Source organism: Pygocentrus nattereri, chromosome 11 (assembly GCF_015220715.1).
Source record: "Pygocentrus nattereri isolate fPygNat1 chromosome 11, fPygNat1.pri, whole genome shotgun sequence".
NCBI lineage: Eukaryota > Metazoa > Chordata > Actinopteri > Characiformes > Serrasalmidae > Pygocentrus > Pygocentrus nattereri.
The window spans coordinates 42,718,811-42,743,295 of NC_051221.1; the positions used below are offsets into that span (position 1 = coordinate 42,718,811).

The following is a 24,485-nucleotide window of genomic DNA, read 5'->3' on the forward strand; positions in this document are numbered from 1 at the left end:
CTATAGACCAAAAATGGGATCTCACTTAATTTCATTTGCATGTGAAGGCAGATGAGTGAATGCTTTTGGAAATATAGTATTTTTTTATATATATATATATATATATATATATATATATATATATATATATATATATACACACACACACACACACACACACACACTGTCTCTCTACACACATACATACATTTTTACCCTTTTTCAAATAAAACCATACTGGATGCCTAAGTAAACCTAATATTACACATTACTCTGTGATGTCTCTTCACTTTCAATAAGAAACATATTTAGCAACTGACGTATACCTAAAACTTTTTTATTGAGCAAAACTAAAAACGGAAATGAACGACGCAGCTTTCACTAACAAAATAAAGATGATCGCACACAGAGGTTTCTTGAAATCTGGGGAAAAAAATTGTGCTGAATATTAACACTCAAATTTCTCAAGTCATTTCTTTCTTATATGTGCATCTCCTGCATTTGAGGCTTTCATCTACGGCCATCAGAAGTGGCTGTAATATTTACCAAATTACAGCAGTTCACGCCGTCAGTATTAGCTGAGTAAGTGCAAAGCCTCTTGTAGCGACGATCAGGCTCAAGGCTGCAGGACAGCCTGAAGCAGCTAGCTGGAGTGAGGGACAGCCTAGGCAATGCGTACGGAAAACTGGTTAGTCTCCATGCTAGACGAACGGCTAACCCTAAGAGACTGGCTTTCCCTTCCACTCTAACTCATTATGAACCTGTCAGCTCTTTCGCGGACCAGCTTACCTCAAACCGCAACTCACTTCCCAGAAGGTGAAGGAATTGATTTGTTTTATTTGTAGTATACCAGTATTATGGTAACGACAAAATACAAACCTTAAAAAAAAAGCTGTAATTATGCTGATGTTTAATATTCATTTCAGTATAAGAACACATGCACCAATATGTATCAGCAGCGTGCATCATACTGCACTGCATTGTTCATTAACATATTGCACTGATGCATCACGGTCAGCTTGTGGCCAGAGCATTAAATCGGGCGACTATAAAGAATAGCTTTCGTTTGGTGTTCATACATGTTCCTGTAGTCTGAATGAATCAGCCAAACTCCACTGTGCCACTCCACAGTCCTATAATCTCAAATATCTGACTTTCATAAAACGTTAAGTGCTTTAATAAATCGGCGTTTGCATGAATCAAGGCATTTAAGTGATCCAATAATCATGAATAGTGATTCCTTTTGGTGAGGAATATTGGAGGCCGATCTATAACCACACCACATCACAGGCTTGATAATGAATTTTCAATATATTAAAACAGACCCTAATCAATATATGTAGTAATATGATTGCAGCACATTTTTAATTAACATGCAGCCCAAAGCACAATATCAAACCACTGCCTAGGTTCCCAGCTCTAAATGCACGCTCTCTGTTGCTGGAGTCCTAATTATTTAATCTGCATACTTTTTTGTTTATTTGGGTGCATTTTTTACTCATTATTCAGCATTTTTAACCCCCCCTCCCTCCAAAATCATTCCACCCTAATTCAAACCAATTTCGTTTCTAACTAAACATAAAAACAACATCATAGAAAGCTGTTACATGAAATGGTTATGAATACACTGCCTGGCTGAGAGACTGCTTTGTGATGAGCATGGCAGAGAGGTGTGTGCAGGGTGCTGTGAAAACATAGAAGGCATGTATACCAACCCTGTAAAGAAAGCAGACACAGATTATTACAGTTACCCTACAATTAGACGTTCAATGTTTTCAGATTACTTACTTTTAAAGTTAAAACAGGACATCTTTTGTTACAGTGCAGATTTCCCAGTGTTTGAGTGCTGCAGTGCGGCTGTGCAGGGGTTAAGTGTGAGGGGCATTCTTTCAGAGTGAGGAACATGCTGCTGCTGCTCTCCTCTCATCTAATCCACTTCCTCTCCAGGAAGCCAAGCAGGCCCACTTCTGCCCACTCTGCAATTTCCTTTCTCTTTCTATCTTTTTTCAACCTTCCTTCCTTTTCTTCCCCCAACAAATTCCTCCTGACCGTTGGATTGATGGGGAGTTCATTTTCAGTCAGACACAGACACAGACAGACACACACACTTGGTCTCTGTCACACACACACACACACACACACACACACACACACACACACAAAAAGGTTCCTTAAAGGAGAACTGAACCGATTTCTCTACATGTCTGGATAATTATACACATCATTAACAGAGTAATTCAGAGCGGTTTGATGCGAAACGCTCCATACTAAAGAAACGAGAGTCAGATCTGTTCACAGTGGTGGTGATAGGAACCAAACGTCTAAAGAGTGTAATTCTCCTTTAAAGCTTACAGAGAGTTATTACATGAAATGGTTCTAAACATGCTGCCAGATTCCTGAGACACTGTTTTATTATAGTTTTGAAATAACTAATTTTTTTTTTTAATCCATTTTTGGTGGAGGGCAGAGATGAAAGATTGATCGATTTATATCAAGACCCCATTTGAAAGAGCGCAGTTCTGAAATAACAAGAGCAGCGGATGAAATTAAAGCCTATTTGATCCACAATTGTTGTCTTAGCAGGTTTTAAGTGGGGAAATTGGACCCACTGAGCTTGTGAGCTGCATAGAGAGGAGTTAGACCAATCAGAAGCAGCCAAACACCCACATGATGCACAGATGACAACATGACCACAGCTGGCAGTCTGGCGCACGACGTTTAGCGGTCAAGCCTCAAGCATGAAATAAATGGATATGCTGGTCTTCTTGGCCAAAAAAATAAGTCTACACCTTATTATTATAATTTTTTTTTTTAGAAAATAATCATGATTGATATCATAATCACAATATTGGTCAGAAAAATGTGACTTTTTCTCCAAAATGTTCAGCACTGGCAGATAAGGTACACGGCATGGTGGACAAAATTGTCCACAATTTTTATTTTATTTTTTTTAAATGTAGAAATATTTTACCACTATAAATGCCTCGGAAGACACGGGTAGGTTCACTGTGGATGTGTTGATCACTGTGGATAGTAAACAAAATAGCTATTTTGCATTGTAAACATCATAGTTCCTGTTCTTATCAGCACAACTGTAAAAGGAAATTTACAATAATTTAATTATATAGAACTTTTTTTTTGTTAAATCAGTGGAACCGCCCTTTAAGAATACACACACACACCGTTTGTTCAAACATGGACATCACACACAGGGTGTGACGGGCACATTTTGAGTTGAGGTTCATGCAAAAGCCTGCTGAGAAAATAAAAAAAAACATTCCACCAGGAACGGAGATGGCCTCGAGCCAAACAAGCTTCTCTACATCTTTCCCTTCCTGCTCCCTCCCACCCTCTCACTCTCTTTCTCTCTGACTGTTGCTCTCCTTCCAGGTGAATCACTGAAGGTAACACAGGTGTAGGTGGAGATGCAGCAAGATGTACCAATATCAGAGCCCTTCCTGGTGCTACATAGAACCATTTATTTTAAAGATTCCTATAAGAATTATGTACAAAAGGTTATCAGTCATAGAGAAGAGCCATTTACCCATCCGCTCAAACACTCCGGTTGGTCATGGTTCGTTGTATAACCACTGCCTTTACTAAAAGACCCTCGAGGAACACACTGAATGTCTCAGCCCGTTTAAATGAGCAACTGTGTTTTATTGAATTAGGCTCTGCTTTTGACACAGCCAGTGATAGCTGGGACTTCTGAGGATTGAAAAGAAAGTTTAAAAAAACAGAACTTGGCGCAGGAGCATGACTGCAGCAAATCCCCACTTGAAGAGAAAGCAGCTCTAGTAAGACAAACAGAAACCCCCAGGCTCCTGAACTTCACTCTGCTTTAAAAACACTATCTGAAAGGTTCTGAGGTGAGCCAAAGCTTTTACCTCAGGGTTCTGTTGTATTAGAAGGTCCCAGTGACTGTAATGTAGAATTTCTACTGCCAGCGGTTTGTGTGTGTAGGTACGTTACAACAAGAGACGTGACTTTGGAGGTGCTGATGAACTTTGCAGAGCAGATCCTTATCAAGGAAGAAAGTCTCTCACGTGGTAGAAGTCTAGTCAGACTAGAACCTTCACAAGTCTGTACTTACAGTATAAAGTGTACTGATTGACATTCTCTTAATACATAATAAAGCACATAATGTTGAGAAAATAATCAATAGGGGTATAAATCACAGACCTGACCACAACTCATTTTTTAGGAAACAATTCAGTGAATCGTCATAATTTGACCAATTTATTTTGGGATTTATTCAGAAATATTTGAAATAATATACTATTTTTATGCTGTGTAAATAATACAGACAATACAAACAAAATATCAGCCTGTTTTATAACCGTTTCATTTGAAAATAGCCATGAAGATGCTGCACACTTTGCAGAATATGATTATAACCAATCCTAACATTTTCAAAAACTGTGTTTTTGCTTAGAATTGATTAGCTGATTATTAAAACAGCTGCCATTATAAATACACAGCCACCCCTTCCACCTGCCTCAGAAGAAGAAGTCTGAGTACTAGAAGTTATTTTTGCATGTCAGTGGGCAAATCCAACCGGTTAGACAGGTGGTTGCTCCAAAACAATTCGTCTTTTCTTTTTTCTTTGGAACTGCTCTGAGCATTTATCAGTAGTGAAGCAGAAGCGATTACAGAGCATTTCCTTCGTCTTTTCACTGCGATGGCCACTTTGTAAATGAATGCAAACAGAAGTTCCTTCACAGAATAAAAGATATAAGCAGCAATTTGGAAAACATTAAATGCTCCCTTACAGCAAAGATGCGGCTTTATTCTCAAATTTGAGAAGCTTTCTTTCCCTTTTTACTGACATCCAAGAGCAAGATGTCTCCATTACTGAACTGCAGAGTGTAGTCAACGTCCGATGATCTCTGGGTGCATAATGTTTGTGCTTCATCCAAGTTGGAAAGATATGACTATTCTGTCGACACCGATCCTGAAAGCCTGAAAGCCTGAAACCCAAACTACTAAGTTTTAAAATGAAGTATTTTAAGTTAAGCACGTCACTTAAGATCAACATCTAAAAATAGGAGATCACATTCAAATTACTCTAACTACTCACTCTACAGCCCACAGCTAACAGCTTACATCAAATCACACAACGCAGGTGTTGATATTTTCGGATGGGTCTGTTACAGAATTTAAGCAGATTCATTCTTTTTTTTTTATCCAATCCAGCACTTTCTGCAGATATCAGCCAAATACCGATACTTGGTTTCTCCGTCTTTGTTTTTACCCCCTTATTGTTTTCTCTCCTGGGTTTTGTGGGTAATTGATCAAAAAAGTATTTGAATTTTTATTTTTATTTTAATTAAACTCTGAAAAAATGGATTACGAAATATAAATCAGTTCAACAACAAACTAGAAAAAGTTAAAGCTGAAATTTTTAAAATCAAATCAAAGCAACAAAATACACTTCATGTTGAGCTTACTCTAAAAAAAAGACTGAATGCTGTGGCCCCTTTCGATTTTTGCTGGATGTTTACTCAGCTCCTCTCCCAATTTAGTCGTAGCCAGTTTCCACCTACAGGCCATAACTCCCCCATCACACAGTGCCTAAAGCCTGAGGGCGCGAGGACTTCCTGCTCTCAGACTCCTGACTGCAGAGGGATGAGTTGGCACTGGGATTCAAACTTCTAATCTTTCCTGGACAAAGAAATTTTTGTGTCTTTGTATCTCCTGAGTGGCGCAACTGTCTAAATACCTAATCACTGAGCGTCTGAGGCCTGGCAAAGTCTCAACCCTCCGTGGTCAGAAGTCTGAGAAGAGGAACCCCCGCAGGCTTGGATCACTGTGTGATATGGGGAGTTGCAGGCTGTGAGTGGGAAATCGCAATGACTCAACTTCAGGAGGAACTGAGTAAAAACCCAAAAACATAGCAAAACTATGAGCATTTAAGGGGCAACTGCGTTCCTTTTTTGTTAAATAAGTGCAACATAAACTGTATTTTGTTGACTTTACTGATATAGTATTAAAAATGCAGGTGGGAGAACTTTTGACTTGTCAAATAAACCTTCATTTATAGAGGAAAGTGTCAACCACAGTGCCGTGCAGTAAAATCAAGGAATTTCAAACAGAATCTAAATCAAATCTAAATAAATAAATCAAATGAATAAAGCAAGAAAACAAATAACGAAACACAAGCAATGAGATAAGACCAAGTTACAAAACACAGCTGTGACAGAAGCCTGAAATACTTGGGAAAATAAAGGTTTTTTACATTGGATTTAAAGTGTTTATTGTGGGAGGTGATCATATGTAACAGGTAAGTAGTTCTGCCACAGAGAAAGCTTGATCTTTTGACCGTGGGAGAGTTAAAAGCAACTGGTTTGATGATGTTACAAGTAAAAAAGTGGACAAAGGATTAAACTAAGTCAAGAAAAAAAGAAAGTTGACCAAACTACATTTATGCAGGGTAAAAGAATCCAATTAAAAATATATATATATATATATATTAATTTCAGCTAAAAAGGAGGCAACCACGTTTTTTGGGAACGCTCAAGCTTCACGGACGTAACTGATATGTAATATTTAAAAGATGTGACTAGTTTTTAGATAAAAAGCTATGAAGAAAGTTGATTTTAAAAGACCCGATTTCTCTTTTTTTTCAGCGCAAAGCATTTAAGCGGTCAAGCAGGGGAAAAAGCAGCAGGCTGTAAGAGCTGAACACATACCAGATATTCTCTCTGATAATACAGTATGGATGACGGGTATAACAAACACACTGGTTAAATATTGATGAGGTTTACGGCAAGACACACACTTCAGTACACTTTCACCGCCAAACGCTTTCCTGGCTCTCAGCCAACTCCACCCTTTCTTTTATTGGCTCAGCCAAGGGCCGGTTCAGACCTGCACTCCAATTCCAACACGCACACACTTAAAGCCAAGATCACTTCCTAGTCACTAACCTGTGAACTGAGCGCTGGCACACCGTAACATACTGCAAACACACACACACACACACACACACACACACACACACACACAGAGAGCACCAGAAGGACTGTCTCAAGGTGGTCTCCAACCAAGTCTGTTTCAGTGACATCAGTACTGAGCTAGAGCCAACAAAAGGTATCTGAGCCACGGCTCCAAAACTGCAGGAAGCAACGCGCACAGTGTGTGTCTCCACACCTGTGTGTGTGTTGCTTTGATGATAAAAAAAAAAAAAACCTTCTGGAGACGTGTCACTTCTATAGCTGCTCTATTACTCACTCGTCTTTTTGCGCAAGTTGTGCCTGTGAGACGGCCCTCAGTCGTGAGAGTGGATGAGAGAGGGTGTGTGAGTGATTGTGTGACGGTGTGACAGTGAGTGTGGGTGTGACTGTTTATAAGGAGTGTCATGTGTCTACAACACATGAGAAGAAAGAGAATTTTTTTATGTATCATTACTGTACAATAAATCACACAAAAACAAGAACAAGTATCTCCACTTTGCAGGAGAAGGCAAAGCCATTCATGCCTTTTAACGTAAACAGACCGGTCTGAAAAGAAATGACAGTAAGGGTATATACAGTGCTCTGGAATATTTTAAACTGTTGATTGGAAGTTGATTGGAAATGCTCCCCAGTCTTTGCATGGATTTGTTAAATTCCATCAGCACCACCTGATATTACCTTAATGACGGACTGCTTAGCCAAAGCAGGTACTGGATGATAATTGTACATACTGAGGAGATAAAGGGCTTTATATCTATATATATATATCTACACATAGTCAATACATTTTAAAAAGCTGGCAGCTTGCATTTTCCAATTATGCACATTTGGAAGTTTGTTTATGGTACAGAATTCACGATTAGCACTCATGACATTTTGAACAAAAATGATGATCTATAATCTATAATTGTTGCACAACTTAATAACAACACTAGAGCCCTGAGTCATGTTTGTGTGCAAAAATCAAGACCAACCTTCATTTACTGAATTTCAGAGTTAAAAAAAAAACGATGAAAACATTTAGAGAAAATGAGACCAACCATAACAACCGTCCCAAATCTGGCAGACCACCAAAACTGCCACCATCAGATCAACAGCACTTCACACGTGAGACAGAGGGGAGAAAAGTAAAGCTTCATAATCTGGAAAAAATCCACAGGTGTTTTTCCATCCTTTCGCTCTAAGAAACCTCAACCCCATCAGCCTGAGGGGATGCGTAGCTGTAAAGAAGCCCCCACTGAAAAAAGGAAATAGAAAAATAAAAAAGCTGAAAATTTCAGAATCAAACAAAGACGCCGTTTGTGTTTTTAAAACGGGGGACTGAGTGCGTCACATTCATCAGTGAATACGTTCGGGATTTCTCGAATCGTGAGAAGCAGAAAAAAAACCCACCTCTGAGACTGAACTTCGAAAAACGCACACGCAGATTTCTTTGAAGAATTAAAAGCACATCTCCCGAAAGGAAAGTAAGGTGTGATTAAGGTCACACTAAATAATGCATTTCCTGTTAAATTTCATTTTTTTATTGATGCAGAAGAATGAATAACTTGTCCTTAATGTCTGTTTTGACTACAAATTTAATAAATGAAGGAAGGTCTCTGACGGTAATGTGTACATATGACAGAGACAGCAAGAGTGTAAATGATAGAGTGAGGTAGCGAGAAAAAGAGTGATACAGAGCAAGTGTGTGTGTGTGTGTGTGTGTTCACTCACGCAGGTGTCCAGGCAGTCTGCTTGGCTCTTCGTCTGTCCTGGCATTAACCACAGGGGGAGGGGCATGGGCAGGAGAGGAAGTGGAATTTGGCAGTGGACTGGCAGAGGGACTGAAAGCACTCCTCTCCTGCTGATCACACACACACACACACACACACACACACACACACACACACACACACACACACACACACACACAGAATAATGTACATACATAAACACAACTGAATGGTGACTCACCACCACTACCGAATACAGGCTGAACAATAAAAAGCAAAACTTTCACCCCAAGTTATTTATACAAGGTACACACTGATAAAGAAGTATATCCATTCTCAGAAAACTAGATTATTATCTGGTTATTATCAGCAAACTAGATTATTATCTGGTTATTATCAGCAAACTAGATCTAGATCTTAGACACTTTATTGGGGACAATATACGCACATTTATTTACTCATTCTGTGGTCATTATACGCCGTCATCTGTAAATTTTGGTACAGTCATTATTGCACTGCATCCCTCATCTCAGGTTATAGATATTATCACCGACTGGGATTTTTTATTTATTTATTTTTTCTATTTGTATATCTGCCTGTAGAGAGGAGCTGGTTTATTTATTCTTGTTATATGTCTACACCCATTTACGGTTACTGTACTGTGTTGTGCGCCTGCTACTGGCTGCTAAATTTCCTTTGGGATCAATAAATTATCTATCTATCTATCTATCTATCTATCTATCCATCTATCCATCTATCTATCTATCTATCTATCTATCTATCTATCTATCTATCTACCTATCTACCTATCTACCTATAAAGCTGGACCTGGCGAGGTGAAAGAGCATCATGCTCTTCAAAGTCTCAATGTACTTTTAGATGCTTTACATCCGTTTCTAACACTAGGACATATTTGCCAACCAGAGATTTAGAAAATGAGCTCAGTACCGTTGATTACTGCGTTTCTGTGTTTGCCTCCTGCTCTCATGACAACAGCAACAGGCAGGTTTTGCCTTCTAGGCACCCGGATTATTCGCTAACCGCTCAGGAGTCACACAGAGGTCAAAGGACAGATGGCACTGCATTAGCAGCATGGAGAGATCTAAACAGACTCTTCTGGTGGACAGTTATGTTACAGCGCTGCTGTAGTTGGGATTAGTGTTTGAGCATGCATCATGGAAAAACATTAAGCAGGAAAGTATGGCCTCCTCCCAACACCGCTACCAATGATACAGCTTGAGGGTCATGCACTGAAGCCGCTGGTATGGAATGATAAGCAAGAGATCAAAATAATAACAATAACAAATGAGAGAGGATATTAGTAACGTAAACACATATTAGGGGTTCCCAACTTTTAGAGTCAGCTAAAGTACTTCGAGATTCAAAGCAGACCTTTTCCTTTTTTTTAACCTGTGGTAAATGAACTGTTTAGTGGCCAAATCTGCATGTTTAGTTTTCAAACGTTACGGTTAGTCAGGGCTTCTATTTCAAGAAAGCTTCATGCTTAGATTAGAATATTGCCCCAAACACACACATCACATAGTTAAAATGATTATGTTACATGACATGATCCATGTCGCATTTTAGTCTATATTTTGACCACATAAGGCCAAAATAAAGTGTTACGTTTTGATTTATTTACTTGTAAAACAATAAAAGAAGAGTTTCATTCCAAAATGCTGTGCATCCATTTATAACAATATTGTATATAACACGTTTTGGGAAAAATTAACAGGTGATGTAAAACGGAAAACATCAGAATTTTTCGAGAGGTTGCATTAATCAGATTATAGCATTGATATTTCTTGCACGTGTAAAGACCGCTCCCATAACGCTTTTGAACGAAACCCTTCATATGTTTAAGTTATGTTTAGTGTGACATGGACATTCACTTGACAGCCTCACAGGCTCCCTGCAATGCAACCACGAATGCCTGGGAGACTGTAAACTCCTGGCATACTATGTGTGAATACTATAAATACTATAGATGGCATGCTGGTAAAGATGAATGGAAGTATCAGGCCTCTACCAGCAGAACGTTTTGGACGGGACATCAGAGGGAAAAAAGGAGTGAATGGGATTTAATCTATCATATAACCCATTTTCCTGTGGGGTGGAGGAGTAGTTTGAGCATGATGACCTAAATGCTCACCGTAAGCAAAGCGCTGCAGTTAAAAATGGATAATAAATATAAGTAGATTTAGTATCAGTATTGATAGATTGGCATAATTTTAATAAATAGTATCAAAAACAAAAAAGCAGCACAACGCCAGCCCCTGTGAACACTATGCTGGGGAGCTACAGCCATGCTGTAGATGATGTGTGTCTGTACTTTTGTCTCTCGGATGCTGATGAGGACCGTTAAGTAGGACTTTGAGGTAAGTTACCGGCTCTACTAACAGCTGCAAGATACATTTTCATATTGTTTTACAATCCCAATTCAAAAATGCTGGGACAGCATATAAAAACATAAACAACGATTTATACGTCTACTTTGGCCTGTATTTAAACAAAAACAGTACAAAGACAAGATATGTCATATTTTACCTTATCAATATTGTTCTTTGGAAAATGTGCACTCATTCTGAAACTGATGCCTCTAACACGTTCGAAAAAAGCTGGGACGGGGGCAAGACAACAGGTGATGCATCCAGATTAGGTCTAGTGCTTCATGAGCAAGGATGGGTTGAGGCTCACCACTTTGCCAAGAATGCATCAGCAATAAATTCAACATTTAATAAATAATGTACCTCAAAGTATTTCACTCCCTACGGTGCGCAATATCAACAAATTCAGGGAATCAGGAGAAATCTTTGTGCAAAGGGCAAAAACCAGATCGGACCAACTGAACGTTCGTCGATTCAGACAGCAGGGCGTTAAAAACTGGCACAGCTCTGTGACGGATATCACCATAGGGCTTCAGGAACACAGTGCATGTCCAGAAACGCTGCCAACTTCTCTGGGCTCAAGCTCATCTGAAATGGACTGATGCACAGTCGAGACAAATTGTGGTCTGATGAGTCAAACTTTCAGATTGTTTATGGAAACAATGGACATCTTTGGGCCAAAGGAGAAAAAGATCATCCAGGTATTAATGGGTAACTTGCACATCTGTTAAGGCGCCACTAGCGCCGAACAGATTTTGGGCAACATGAGATGTTCATTTGCTTATTTTAACATGGCAATGTCAGGCCACATTCTACACGTGTTAAAACAGCAAAGAAGTGTAATCAGAAAGTGTGGATGCTAGACTGGGCGGCCGAAAGGTCTCCCACTGAAAACATGTGTAAAACACAACAATACAGGACCCATACAGTCGCACAGCTGAAGACTTCAGAAGAATAACAGAAGAACAGCAAAAAAACATCTGTTTCCAAAGCTGGAACCAGTTTGGCTTCAGTCCACTAACCATTATTAAGTGCCGTTAAAAGAAAAAGTGATGCAACACGGACATAAACAAGCCTCTGAGTCAATTTTTTGCAGGCATCAAATTTGAAATGAACAATTTTACAAAAAAAAGAAGTTTTCAAATTGCAAGGGCTGCATTTTTTGTTGACTTAAGTTTTAAGTGGGGAAACTTAACCTACTAATATAGACCTTGCAAGATGCCTGTAGATGACAGATGCAAACAAAAAAACAACCACACATAACTGGCGGTCTGAAACACGTAAAAATTTTATTTAAACGCAATTAGATATTTTGCCCAGGTCCTTCGGCGTTACTAACACTGCCCCAACATGTCACACAGAGAATACTAGTTGCCCAGTACTTAGAATTCATGTTATAGCTTAAAAATAAAGGTTCTTGCCTTGGATACTCAGTTCTAGGAACTGACATACATTACATTATGCGGGCATTCCTAAAGGTTCTTTACATTTACACGCCTCCTTAAAAAATGAACTTAAAGATACTAAACAGCCAAGTTAATTCCATCCATCCATCCATCCATCCATCCATTTTCTAAGCCGCTTCTCCGTCAGGGTCGCGTTGGACTGGCGACCTGTCCAGGGTGCATCCTGCCTTCCGCCCGAAGACTGCTGCCAAGTTAATTCCTTATTTATATCATTTTATTTCTTCATGTCTCTTCTTATGAGTCTTATCAGTGTAGTAGTTCATTATACCGTGTGTAGTTTATCTTCTCATCTTGTGCAGTACTTTGGATAATGCCATGTGATTTTAAATGAGCGCTATAAAAACTGTTCTTTAAAGAACCATCCACTGAAAGGTTATTTACGAAATCAAAGGCTGAGCTTCTAGATCAGGACTGGGGAAACTCCCGTCCTGGATGGCCAGATTCCTGCATGGTAATTTTTCTCCTCAAGCACACCTGGTTCAGCAGTTGGTTAGAAGGTTTAGTAGGTGTGTTAGAGCAGGGAAATCACCAAACTGTTTGCGACTCCCACCCTTCAGTTCCACGCCCTGTTCTACAGAACCGCTCCAAAAATACCCATTTAGGCACCCTGACTTGAGAGTGCAAGGTAACCACCAAAAGTACTGATGAGTACTGACAAGTAACGATCTACAACAAAAAATCCCTCTCTGTCTGTTTCTGTGTGGACTGTCCTTCAGCCTATGGCATCACACAGGTCTCAGAAAGACCCATCTCTTATTAGCAGGTTGATGGGAGGTCCATTCAAATTCAACTCAATCACCACATTCTCTGTGCAAATGAAAATATGCAAAACCAAAACCAAGAAAACCACTTTTTTATGAAGGTGATTTGACTGAACTCTCATAGGACAGCAACACACAGGTGGACCTGCACTCATCCCCAGAGAGAGAGAGAGAACGAGAACAAATCTCAAATAATATATGCGGTAGTAAACATGGGAAATACCCTCCTATCAGGTTGTTGCGTGATAATCAGGTAGATGTGAAGTCAGGAGTGACAAACACTGTCCGTTGTGTGGATTTCTTAATCACGGTGCTTTATCTGTCAATGTGTCATCTTGTTATTATTTTCTTATCCTTATGTATTTAATCTCAGCCCCTGAACTGCTGATCTTGTGCGGTACTTTAGGCATTGCAAGGTGGTTTAAATGTGCTCTATAAAAAAAGCCTCAGTTACTTACTTGTTATTTGAGGAGAACACTACTTAAATGGTGCCAAGATTTAGGCTCTCTCTGAGAAACCAGATCACCAAGTAGGCCTGGACTGAGAACAGAATCCTCTTATTTGCATAACCGTGTGGTAAACTGACCGTAGTAAGCAGTTAAACCATCTCAGATGAGGTGTGTATCCCACCTTTTTCGTGCAGGTGTGAGATCTGCCAGCAGCGCCAAGATCATTCGACCAGTGCAGCTCAACAGCCATGGCTTTAGAGCAGAGCAGTCTCGTCTACACCAGGCAGGATAAATGTGGTATTAATGTAGTTCACCCAACATGTTCAATTATACTAATGGGTGGAAGGACTAGTGACTTGTTATAGACTGCATTTAATAAGTCAATATATAAACAATGGATTTTAAACCAGTGGTAAATGAGTTTTTACCGTCACTGAGGGCTGTTACTGCAGTTAACCATCACCGGGCAGAGGCCAGCCACCCAAGTGTTAATGCATCACAATGTGACCGAATCTTTTAACCTCAAAGTTCTGCAGGTTTCCTTCACAGGATTAGTGACGGTGCGAGACGTCAGCTCATCACTCAGTCTAAAGTAGTGGTTACACTTCAGGAAAACATCAAGCAGGAAAGTATGGCATCTTCCCAACACAACCAGCACTGGAACAGCTCGATGTGCCTTGGTATTCCGTATGGAATGTGAATAACGAAGTCAAAAGCAACGCCAGTTATGTATGAGAATACCACCTCTAACCTTCTTCAAACTCACATATTTTAGGGAATTTAGTTTGTGGAGCCATTGGAAAGCGTATATGGACCCAAAGCATAGTGAATTCTGAACCCTGCACAAAAACCGAGGCCGAATCGTCACGATACAGATATGTTAAACAAAAATATCTGTGTTAATTATCTGAGATAACCCCAAAGAGCCTGGTGGCATTTCTGAATACACTTTTGGTTCTTAACAAAGACAAATCAAAGTTTCGCTTTCTTTGGATACATCAGCTGCTTTCACCCCAGCCTGCAAAGCCACAAATAACTAACACACACCAGTGGTGAAAGGGCTTGCTGACAAACCAATCTAGATCGCAAAGCCCTGCACACGATAACACAAAGAACTCCAGTGACTTTTCAAACTTTCTGCACAATTCAGTCAATGAGCTGTACAGTCTCTGGGTGTTCTGATGTGAAATGGTGCAATGCAGACAAACGTACTGACTCAGATTTCATTTCAGTAGTGATGACTTGAATCGGGGCTTACTTGCGTCCTCGAGGTTTCATATGTTGATGATGGTAAAACAGTGGCAAGCCTGATTTTAAAAAAAATAGTAATTCTTCAGGTTCTTTTTTGCCTCAAAACTCTCGGCACATAACTCATAACTCCATCACGTAGTTCAAAAAGTCCAAACCTGACCTCAAAACTACCAGAAACTGGCAGCACAGTCTGACCATTCCTCACGGCTTCCTGTGAGGTACCACCTAGAGGCATTAGACGTCTGGTTCCCTTCTCTACAGCTGGACACGGTTCTGACTCAGTAAGCTTCTCCAAAATGAAGCACTTTGAATCAAAACCGCTCTGCATGACTTTGTTTACACGGGAACGGTCGAGCTGTGCAGGACGTGCGTGGACACGGAGCCCAGCTGTGGGCTAACCTCCAGCCCTAATGAGCGGCTGCGCTCTCACGTTCAGCTCCTCAAGAACCAGCCTGGTGAACTGTAACCGAGGTGTTCGTCGCTCAACCGAGATGGACCTTGATTTGTAACGCAGTGCGTGGGAAGCGGCTCGCTGTGGCTACGGCACGGGCACAAACGTCCACTGCGTGCGGGTGAATGGGAACCACAGCATTCGAGCTCTTATTATTATTATTATTATTATTATTATTATTATTATAGTTTAGGCCTCGTCTTCTGACAGGAAACCCTGGGTTAACTCGCCTCAGCACTGCTACAGCACTCACTGCGCTCTCAGCTCTCAGCAACAGATGATGAGCCAAAAAAGCAACGAGTTGCTGTTTAGTGAACAATGTGACAGCAGCAGCCCTGCCTCCCTGCCTGCCTCTCTGCCTGCCTCTCTCCCTGCCTGCCTGCCTCCCTCCCTGCCTCACCACAATGAACTTTATGGACACTGCGGTGGAAGAGAAAAGCGTAAATACCTTAACGAGGACCTGCGAAGGGGAACTGGACATGTCTCGTTCAAATTCAGGAAGTTCTCCCGTTTCCACTTTCCTTTTCCCCCCCTCCTCCTTTTCTCTATTTTCCGTGAAACAGAGCCGCGGAGAAGCAGCAGCGAGCCTCCGACTTCAGTGTGTGACGCGCCAGCGCGCTCTGGTTCATCCCTCGGCCTCCTGCTCCACCGCCCGCGCCGCTCAGGAACACAGTGAAGGTCTGGTGGAACTTCGCTGTTCTTCTCCTCTTCTTCTAATTCTTCTTCTCCTTCTGCAGCAGCAGCAGCAGCAGCGCTACATTTTGGCGAGGCGATGGTTAACACCTTCCTGGAAGACTTGCGCTGCGCTCATTGATTCGGTCGTGTTTGGTGGCGAAATGACGTGAATTCCTAGCACTGAGGCGCAGCCCCCTTAAAGGGAAACCCAACTCAGGAAACGCGCTGTTTGTGTTCGAGTTGTTGTGCTTTGTTTTCCACCCGTATTGCGACAAGCTACCGCCTCCGGAGCCAGGATTGGCCGGCAGGTGCACAGCAACCCGTTACATGTAGAATAACACTGTTCCCACTGAAGACCTGCTGTTACAGTCATTAAAACATCTGATCGGTTACACACAGGAAACTGATGTACTGCACTTATACACTCACTTTATTAGGTACACCTTGCTAGTAAAAGGCTGGACCCCCTTTTTCCTTCAGAACTGCCTTAATTCTTCATGTCAGACTTTCAACAAGGTGTTGGAAACGTTCCTCAGAGATTCTGGTTGGTTATTTGAGTTCCTGTTGTCTTTCTATCATCTGGAACCAGTCTGCCCGTTCTCCTCTGACCTCTCACATCAACAAGGCATTTTCGTCCACACAACTGACCGCTCACTGGATATTTCCTCTTTTTCGGACCGTTCTCTGTAAACCCTAGAGATGGTTGTGGGTGAAAATCCCAGCAGATCAGCAGTTTCTGAAATACTCAGACCAGCCCGTCTGGCACCAACAACCACGCCACGTTCAAAGCCCCTTAAATGAACAATAATATTATGAAAATGGAGGTTTTTGTTCTGACAGTGACGATTTACTTTTACATGTATTTTAGTAGAACTGTACTTCTCTGAGCGTGGCACTTCTACTAGTGTAGCTTTTAAGAGGAGAATGTAGTTTTTGTTTACCTGAGTTTTCATCCTGTTCTGTCGGTTCAGCACCTGGACTGCTTTGCTCTTGTTCACACCTCCTAGAGCAGGGCTGCACAACTCTGGTCCTGCAGGGCCCATGGGAGGTTTCCCAGCTCAAACACACCCACTTAACCTACCTGGCAGTTAACAGATAAGTGTAGTCAGGTGTGTTGGAGCAGGTAAATCAACAAGCTGTGTTGGACACCAGCCCTCCAGGACTGGAGTTGTGCACCCCTGAGCTTTAGCAGTTTAGACCAAAAGAACCCCAACAAAGTAGACTAATACAGCCTAATAGACTTCATTTAATATTTCAGTGATGTAAAAAGTTCAACATAGAACAGAGTTTTTTGACCTGGTATGTTTCATCACTGCTTAAGTTGATTTCTGTGTCTCTCTTATTCAGTGGTGGACAGTAACTGAGTATCTGAGTAAATGTAATTAGTTTCTGTACTTTAGTATTTTTGGTGTATCTGTACTGAAGTTTCTCCGTTCTGGGCGACTTTTTCCTTTCACTCCACTACATTTCAGAGTCTAATATCCGACTTTTTCCTCCTACATTTTGAGAAATCTGTCGTTCCTTTTGGTTTCTGTGTGTATAAAAACGTAACATGTCAAAACGAAAGAAGCGCAAAGCCAGAGCACCAATCAGGGCCCAGCGGTCACTTTGTTTAGAGCTGGTTTTGACCTGTTGGTCAGACCGACCCAGTGCAGCACGCGGTTCAACGTCAGCGCAGCAGCGTAAAACTTTGGGAGAGTCTGTTCAACATAAATGATGAACTAACCTAACTTTGTGTAAATAGAGCTCAATATAGAAATATGTCCACATATGCAGTCGAGACTGACGCGGCTTTTTTCTGAATTTCTACAAACACCATTTCATTTTATAGTAAATGAGTTTGGGCTGGTTTATGTTTATGAACAGACGCCTACAGATCAACATAGTAAAGGAGCTCATCTGTGATCCTGAGTTTAAAGCCAGTTTTTATTCAACTTAAACTTGGAACTAAGTTGTAAATAAATCTGAAACTGAAACTTTGCTTGTGTGTAAAAAGTGATTTCAGAGCCACTCGGTTCTCCCTGATGGAAACTGTTTACCTTCAGTGTTTTGTGCTTCTGATCATTTTAATAGACGTCAGCGTCACTAATTAATGACCTTCTATTAAAAAACTGGTTTACCAAGAGAGACGCTGGAGGACTTTCACCTGAAATGAGTTCATGAAGCCAGTCTGGTTATAAAAATGATAACAGGACATCAGAGCCAGAATTCCTCTTTTAGTACTTTTACTTTATACTTAAGTACATTTGAAGGGAAATACTTTAGTACTTTTACTCAAGTGGAGGTCTAAATGAGGAACTTCTACTTTACTGGAGGAATATTTTACCTTGTGTGTCTCTACTGTAACTCAGGTACAGGGTTTGTGTACTTCGTCCAGCTCTGCTCTCACTGTAACTGCTTTTACTCTCGTCACTGTTTACTGGAGTAGCAGTACTTTAACTTCAGGGAGGCTTCAGGCCCTCTGCCCGTCTCTGCGGCCTCTTCTCCTGCGCGGGGATTGGCTAGTCGTTCACAGTTAAAGCAGCTCACCAATCCTAGCGCACGGCGGGCGGGGCTTGTCGGAATACGGGTGGGGGGAAAATCACGCATCGTGTGCAGCGTTGTGGGTGTGGTCAAAAGTCAGTAGCCTTGTTGAAGCAGTATCAGGATCAGAGGGTTGGCCTTCTCAGCGTCATAAGCACCATCACACTACACCACAACACTGATCCCAGACCAGCCCTTACACACAAACCTCTTCTCTTCCCGGCATGTGGAGAGGAAACTGGGAATTCAAGCTGTTGCACACTTAGAGGGTTGCTTAATCGAAATGCTTTAACTGCTTGTTTCCTAAAACGTTAAAAACAAAACTTTGGATGAGCTCTCGATGGCAGCCTCGCTGTTTATCACCACTGATGCAACTTTAGGAGAAACCATTAAGACTGACTGATGATTGGCTGAAGGACTGGCAGTTTGATAGCATGCTAATGATTAAGCCAGTAGCAGGAGGGCTCAGAGCTTAACACTGGGAAAGTATGGGAATTTATCATGTTCAATAGGACCATAGAACATATGCCATGCTTTTGTATTCCTATAGTACTGTAATCCATGAATTCTGACAGAAATCAGAGAGATATACTCACCGGCCACTTTATTAGGTACATCAAAATTTGGTGACAACTGGACAAATAGGAATGGTCCAGAATAAAGGAGTTACATGTTTGGAGATACAAGCTTTTGTTTCCAACAGCGACTTTCATGAACATATTCAGTTGTTTGTTAACACAAATAGCTGATCAGCCAATCACACGGCTGCAACTCAGTGCATTTAGGCATGTAGAGGTGGTCAAGACGACTTGCTGAAGTGCAGACCGAGCATCAGAGGGCAGACCGAGCACTGCGGGCAGTCGTGGGCTGGAGGTTAGGGAACCAGCCTTATGACCGCAAGGTCGCTGGTTCGATCCCCAGAATCAAGAGCACATGACTGAGGTGTCCTTGAGCAAGACACCTAACCCCCAACTGCTCCCCGGGTGCTGCGGATTGCACTGCCCACTGCTCTGGGCAAGTGTGCTCACTGCCCCCTAGTGTATGTGTGTGCTCACTAGTGTGTATGTGGTGTTTCACTTCACGGATGGGTTAAATGCGGAGGTGAAATTTCCCCGTTGTGGGACTAATAAGGGTCACTTAATCTTAATCAGAATGGGGAAGAAAGGGGATTTAAGGGGCTTTGAACGTGGCGTGGTTGTTGGTGCCAGACGGGCTGGTCTGAGTATTTCAGAAACTGCTGATCTACTGGGATTTTCACCCACAACCATCTCTAGGGTTCACAGAGAACGGTCCGAAAAAGAGGAAATATCCAGTGAGCGGTCAGTTGTGTGGATGAAAATGCCTTGTTGATGTGAGAGGCCAGAGGAGAATGGGCAGACTGGTTCCAGATGATAGAAAGGCAGCAGGAACTCAAATAACCAACCAGAATCTCTGAGGAATGTTTCTAACACCTTGTTGAAAGTCTGACACGAAGAATTAAAGCAGTTCTGAAGGGAAAAGGGGGTCCAGACTTTTACTAGCTGGGCCCTGATTGGTGCTCTGGCTTTGCGCTTCTTTCGTTTTGACATGTTACGTTTTTATACACACAGAAACCAAAAGGAACCACAGATTTCTCAAAATGTAGGAGGAAAAAGTCGGATATTAGACTCTGAAACTAATTACATTTACTTCATTACTGTCCACCACTGCTTGTAATTAAGGCATTGGGGTGGTGTTTTGTCTTCACTCATCTTGTAATTACAATATTTCTAACAGGATTTGAAGTCAGCAGTAGCGTCATATTGAAGCATGTAAATAACTCCCTCATAACAGTGAGAGCGAGCCATGGTAACCTACAGCCTCCCCATGGCAGGGTTAGTTTTGAGGCAGTAGCTAAGCTCTGAAAGTTTTTATCTGCCAATATCATTTCGAAACATTCATTTTAATTCAGAAATTCTTTAGAAATATACTAAAGGTGTCATGTAACCAAGATGCATTTCAATGTTTTCATGCTGATATTAGTTCTTTTACTTTTGTAGCTCTTCTCTTCTTCTTTCGAGTCTCACATTAAGCTCATAACTAAAACTGCATTCTATCATCTGCATAACATTGCAGGCTTACGCCCTGCGCTGAGTGACCTCGAAGCTACAATGTTGATCAATGCCTTCATCTTCTCTCACATCGATCACTGTAACACACTTTTCTATGGTTATCAATCGTCTTCAGAACATCCAAAACTCCACAGCCAGGGTTCTGACCTCCCCCAAGCGCTCAGCTCATATCACTCCTGTTCTTCAACAGCTGCATTGGCGTCCTATTAGTTCTAGGATTAAGTACGAAATCCTTCTTCTTACCTTCAAGGCTTTCCATAGTCTGGCTCCGTCATTCCTTTCTTCTTCTTCTTCTTCTTCTTCTTCTTCTTCTTCTTTCAGCTGCTCCCTTTTGGGGTGGCCACAGCGGATCATCTGCCTCCATCTTGCCCTATCCACTGCCTCCTCTACTTTCACACCAACCATCTCCTTGTCCACCTTCACTACATCCATAAACCTTCTCTGAGGTCAACCTCTTTTCTTTCTGCCCGGCAGCTCCATCTCCAACATTCTTTGACCAATTCCGACATTCCTTTCTGATCTCGTTTATTTATACCGTCCCTCTCGTGCTCTCTGATCTTCTAATGCTGGACTCCTCACAGTTCCCTCAACTAGACTTTCTACTATGGGTGGCAGATCTTTCAGCGCTGCCCCCCCCAAACTCTGGAATTCTCTACCTTCCACTCTTCGGAATTGCTCTTCTCTGTCTTCCTCCAAATCCCTGTTAAAATCCTTCCTTTTCCCTCTCTGTAGTCTTAATGTTTTTTTGTTTGTTTGTTTTTTTTTAATGATGGTGTAAAGTGTCCTTGGGTTTGTGAAAGGCGTTATATTAATTAAAATTATTATTATTATTATTATTATTATTATTATTATTATTATTATTATCATTATTTCCACTCTGTTAGCTCTACTGCACTTCTATCCTGTAATTTCATCATGCTTATTTCATTTTTTATTTAATATTTTAATTTAATTTATTTAACTTTCTTCTCTTTTAAATCTATTGTTGTTATCATGTTTATTCATATATTGTAATTTCTACTCTACGTCTTTTTAAAATTTAATTTGAATTATCTTTTATTTTCACATTTGTGACGCACATTGAATGAGCGCAGTGTATGAAAGGGGTTGTATCAGTAAACTTGCCTCGCCTGGTCAAAAATCGCTTTGCCTTGTTTGGCACAGCCTCTTTTCCCTGATTATATTTATGTTGAGCCATGTTTGTTTCAATTTACCAAACTTTAGCGACTGTTACATCGTCTCTCTCTGCCTGTTACAAGTTGTAACATTTGCACTCCCTCTGCTTTTGGCTGTATTGTTCGGGAAAAGTAAGTGCTTTTATTTCTGATGACCATCAACAGTCATTTAGCAAAAAATCTAAATGTGTTACAGGTTGTGTCCCCTTCTCTCCGAGCAGTAGGAGCCACTCAACTTCATTAAATCTCTTCTATACGCCTTGGTTGACAAAATCCTACAGTGTTAGAAACAGAGGTTCTATGCAGGTACATGTTTCATTCATCAAAGCACAATCAGTGTAAATGTGCTCTCAAAGGTACAACAGAGATTTAATGTTTTACAGCAGAACAACAAAGTTAAAAGCCTGGAGGCGTGATGAGGTGTGTGGAGCAGAGGTGGACGAAGTTCACAAACCCTGTACTGGAGTTAAAGTCAAGACACCCAAGGTAAAATATTCCTCCAGTAAAAGTAAATGTTCCTCCCTTTAGACCTCCACTTGAGTAAAAGTACTAAAGTATTTCCCTTCAAATGTACTTAAGTATAAAGTAAAAGTACTAAAAGAGTAATTCTGGCTCTGATGTCCTGTTATCATTTTTATAACCAGACTGGCTTCATGAACTCATTTCAGGTGAAAGTCCTCCAGCGTCTCTCTTGGTAAACCAGTCTTTTAATAGAAGGTCATTAATTAGTGACGCTGACGTCTATTAAAATGATCAGAAGCACAAAACACTGAAGGTAAACAGTTTCCATCAGGGAGAACCGAGTGGCTCTGAAATCACTTTTTACACACAAGCAAAGTTTCAGTTTCAGATTTATTTACAACTTAGTTCCAAGTTTAAGTTGAATAAAAACTGGCTTTAAACTCAGGATCACAGATGAGCTCCTTTACTATGTTGATCTGTAGGCGTCTGTTCATAAACATAAACCAGCCCAAACTCATTTACTATAAAATGAAATGGTGTTTGTAGAAATTCAGAAAAAAGCCGCGTCAGTCTCGACTGCATATGTGGACATATTTCTATATTGAGCTCTATTTACACAAAGTTAGGTTAGTTCATCATTTATGTTGAACAGACTCTCCCAAAGTTTTACGCTGCTGCGCTGACGTTGAACCGCGTGCTGCACTGGGTCGGTATGACCAACAGGTCAAAACCAGCTCTGAACAAAGTGACCGCTGGGCCCTGATTGGTGCTCTGGCTTTGCGCTTCTTTCGTTTTGACATGTGACGTTTTTATACACACAGAAACCAAAAGGAACCACAGATTTCTCAAAATGTAGGAGGAAAAAGTCAGATATTAGACTCTGAAATGTAGTGGAGTGAAAGGAGAAAGTCGCCCAGAACGGAGAAACTTCAGTACAGATACACCAAAAATACTAAAGTACAGAAACTAATTACATTTATTCAGGTACTCAGTTACTGTCCACCACTGGTGTGGAGTTAATACAACTTAGAAAATATCATTTAAGTGGATTATGGTTCAGTTATGTTCCCTGACTAAAGGCACTGAGACGTACCCCTGAGGGAACCACCCCAGTGATGAGAGGGCTACTGCCCAAGTGACAGTTCAGTACCTTTTTTCTGAGTGTAAACTTTTTTCCATCACACTTTTAAGTAATTTAATCACAGAATTGTGGTGTTCAGTTGTGCAGAGTTTAAGCGTTTCAGCTTGAGAAAACCAGAAGTATCTGTAGAATGTGTCTCGCATTTTAAACGTATATTTCATGAATGTGGAAAGATTAGTCTATGTTTAGAAATGAAGCTGTTCTGGAGAAGTGAATCAGACTAGAAATCTGATCTGAAATTGTGTGACCTTTTTGGGTTTTGCTGCTTTAAGCATTTGCTTGATTCTCACATTTCCGTGCAGTAGATCTTTAGTTTCGTAATTGACCAAGAGGATGCGAGAAGGAAGAGTGACGCTCAGAAAACTTGAACGACTGTGTTGGAGGACTTGGCGGATTTATCGAATGGCTGTGCACCATGAAATTGGTTGTTCATGGACAAGGTGCAGAAATGTTCTTTATCACAATAAAGCACAAGATGACAGTTTGAAGAAAAATGAAAGATTTTTATGAAACAAAGTGAAGGAGATCTAAAATGCTTATTCTAATCTTTCCCTGCTGAAAAATCCAGCTTAGACCAACTTTTGTTGGTTTCAGATATTCTGAGCTGGTCCTTGGTCTAGATGGTTGACGAGCTGACCGCCCAGCTGGACTACACTCTTAAAAAGATGGTTCTTCAAGGGTTCTTTAGTAAAGGGAACGGTTTTAAATAAAACCATTTGCATGCTTAATTGTTCTTTGCATAGTGAAACTGTTCTTCAGATTGATGGTGAATGTGTTGTATATAGTTCTCAATAGAACCTGCAGTTCTGTATAGCAGCAAAAAGGGTTCTAATACTGTTACGATAAGCTTGTAACAATAGAACAGCTCTTTTTGGTGCTATACAGAACTATTTACAAAAAGGTTCCATATAGAACCATCTCCGTCCATCTGAAGAACAATTTCACCATGCAAAGAACCTTTCTCTTTACTAAAGAACCATCTTTTAAGAACGTTCAAGAAACCATAG

General features: G+C 40.8%; 1 protein-coding gene across 4 annotated transcripts in view; it reads right to left on the reverse strand.

Moving 5' to 3' along the window:
* Positions 1-16,290, reverse strand: part of etv6 (ETS variant transcription factor 6) — a 39,825-nt gene extending 23,535 nt beyond the window's left edge. Inside the window, exons 1-2 of one of the 4 annotated variants that reach the window (XM_017682926.2) lie at positions 15,861-16,290; positions 8,649-8,775 (exon numbers count right to left, since the gene is read on the reverse strand). In XM_017682926.2, the coding sequence (XP_017538415.1) occupies positions 8,649-8,775; positions 15,861-15,893 (160 nt within the window). In that variant the 5' untranslated portion in view covers positions 15,894-16,290. Of the gene's footprint in view, positions 1-8,648; positions 8,779-13,891; positions 13,976-15,860 lie in introns of those variants that run through there. The other 3 variants (XM_017682925.2, XM_037542705.1, XM_037542706.1) reach the window with 3 other exon arrangements.
* Between the last annotated feature and the right edge of the window lie 8,195 nt (positions 16,291-24,485).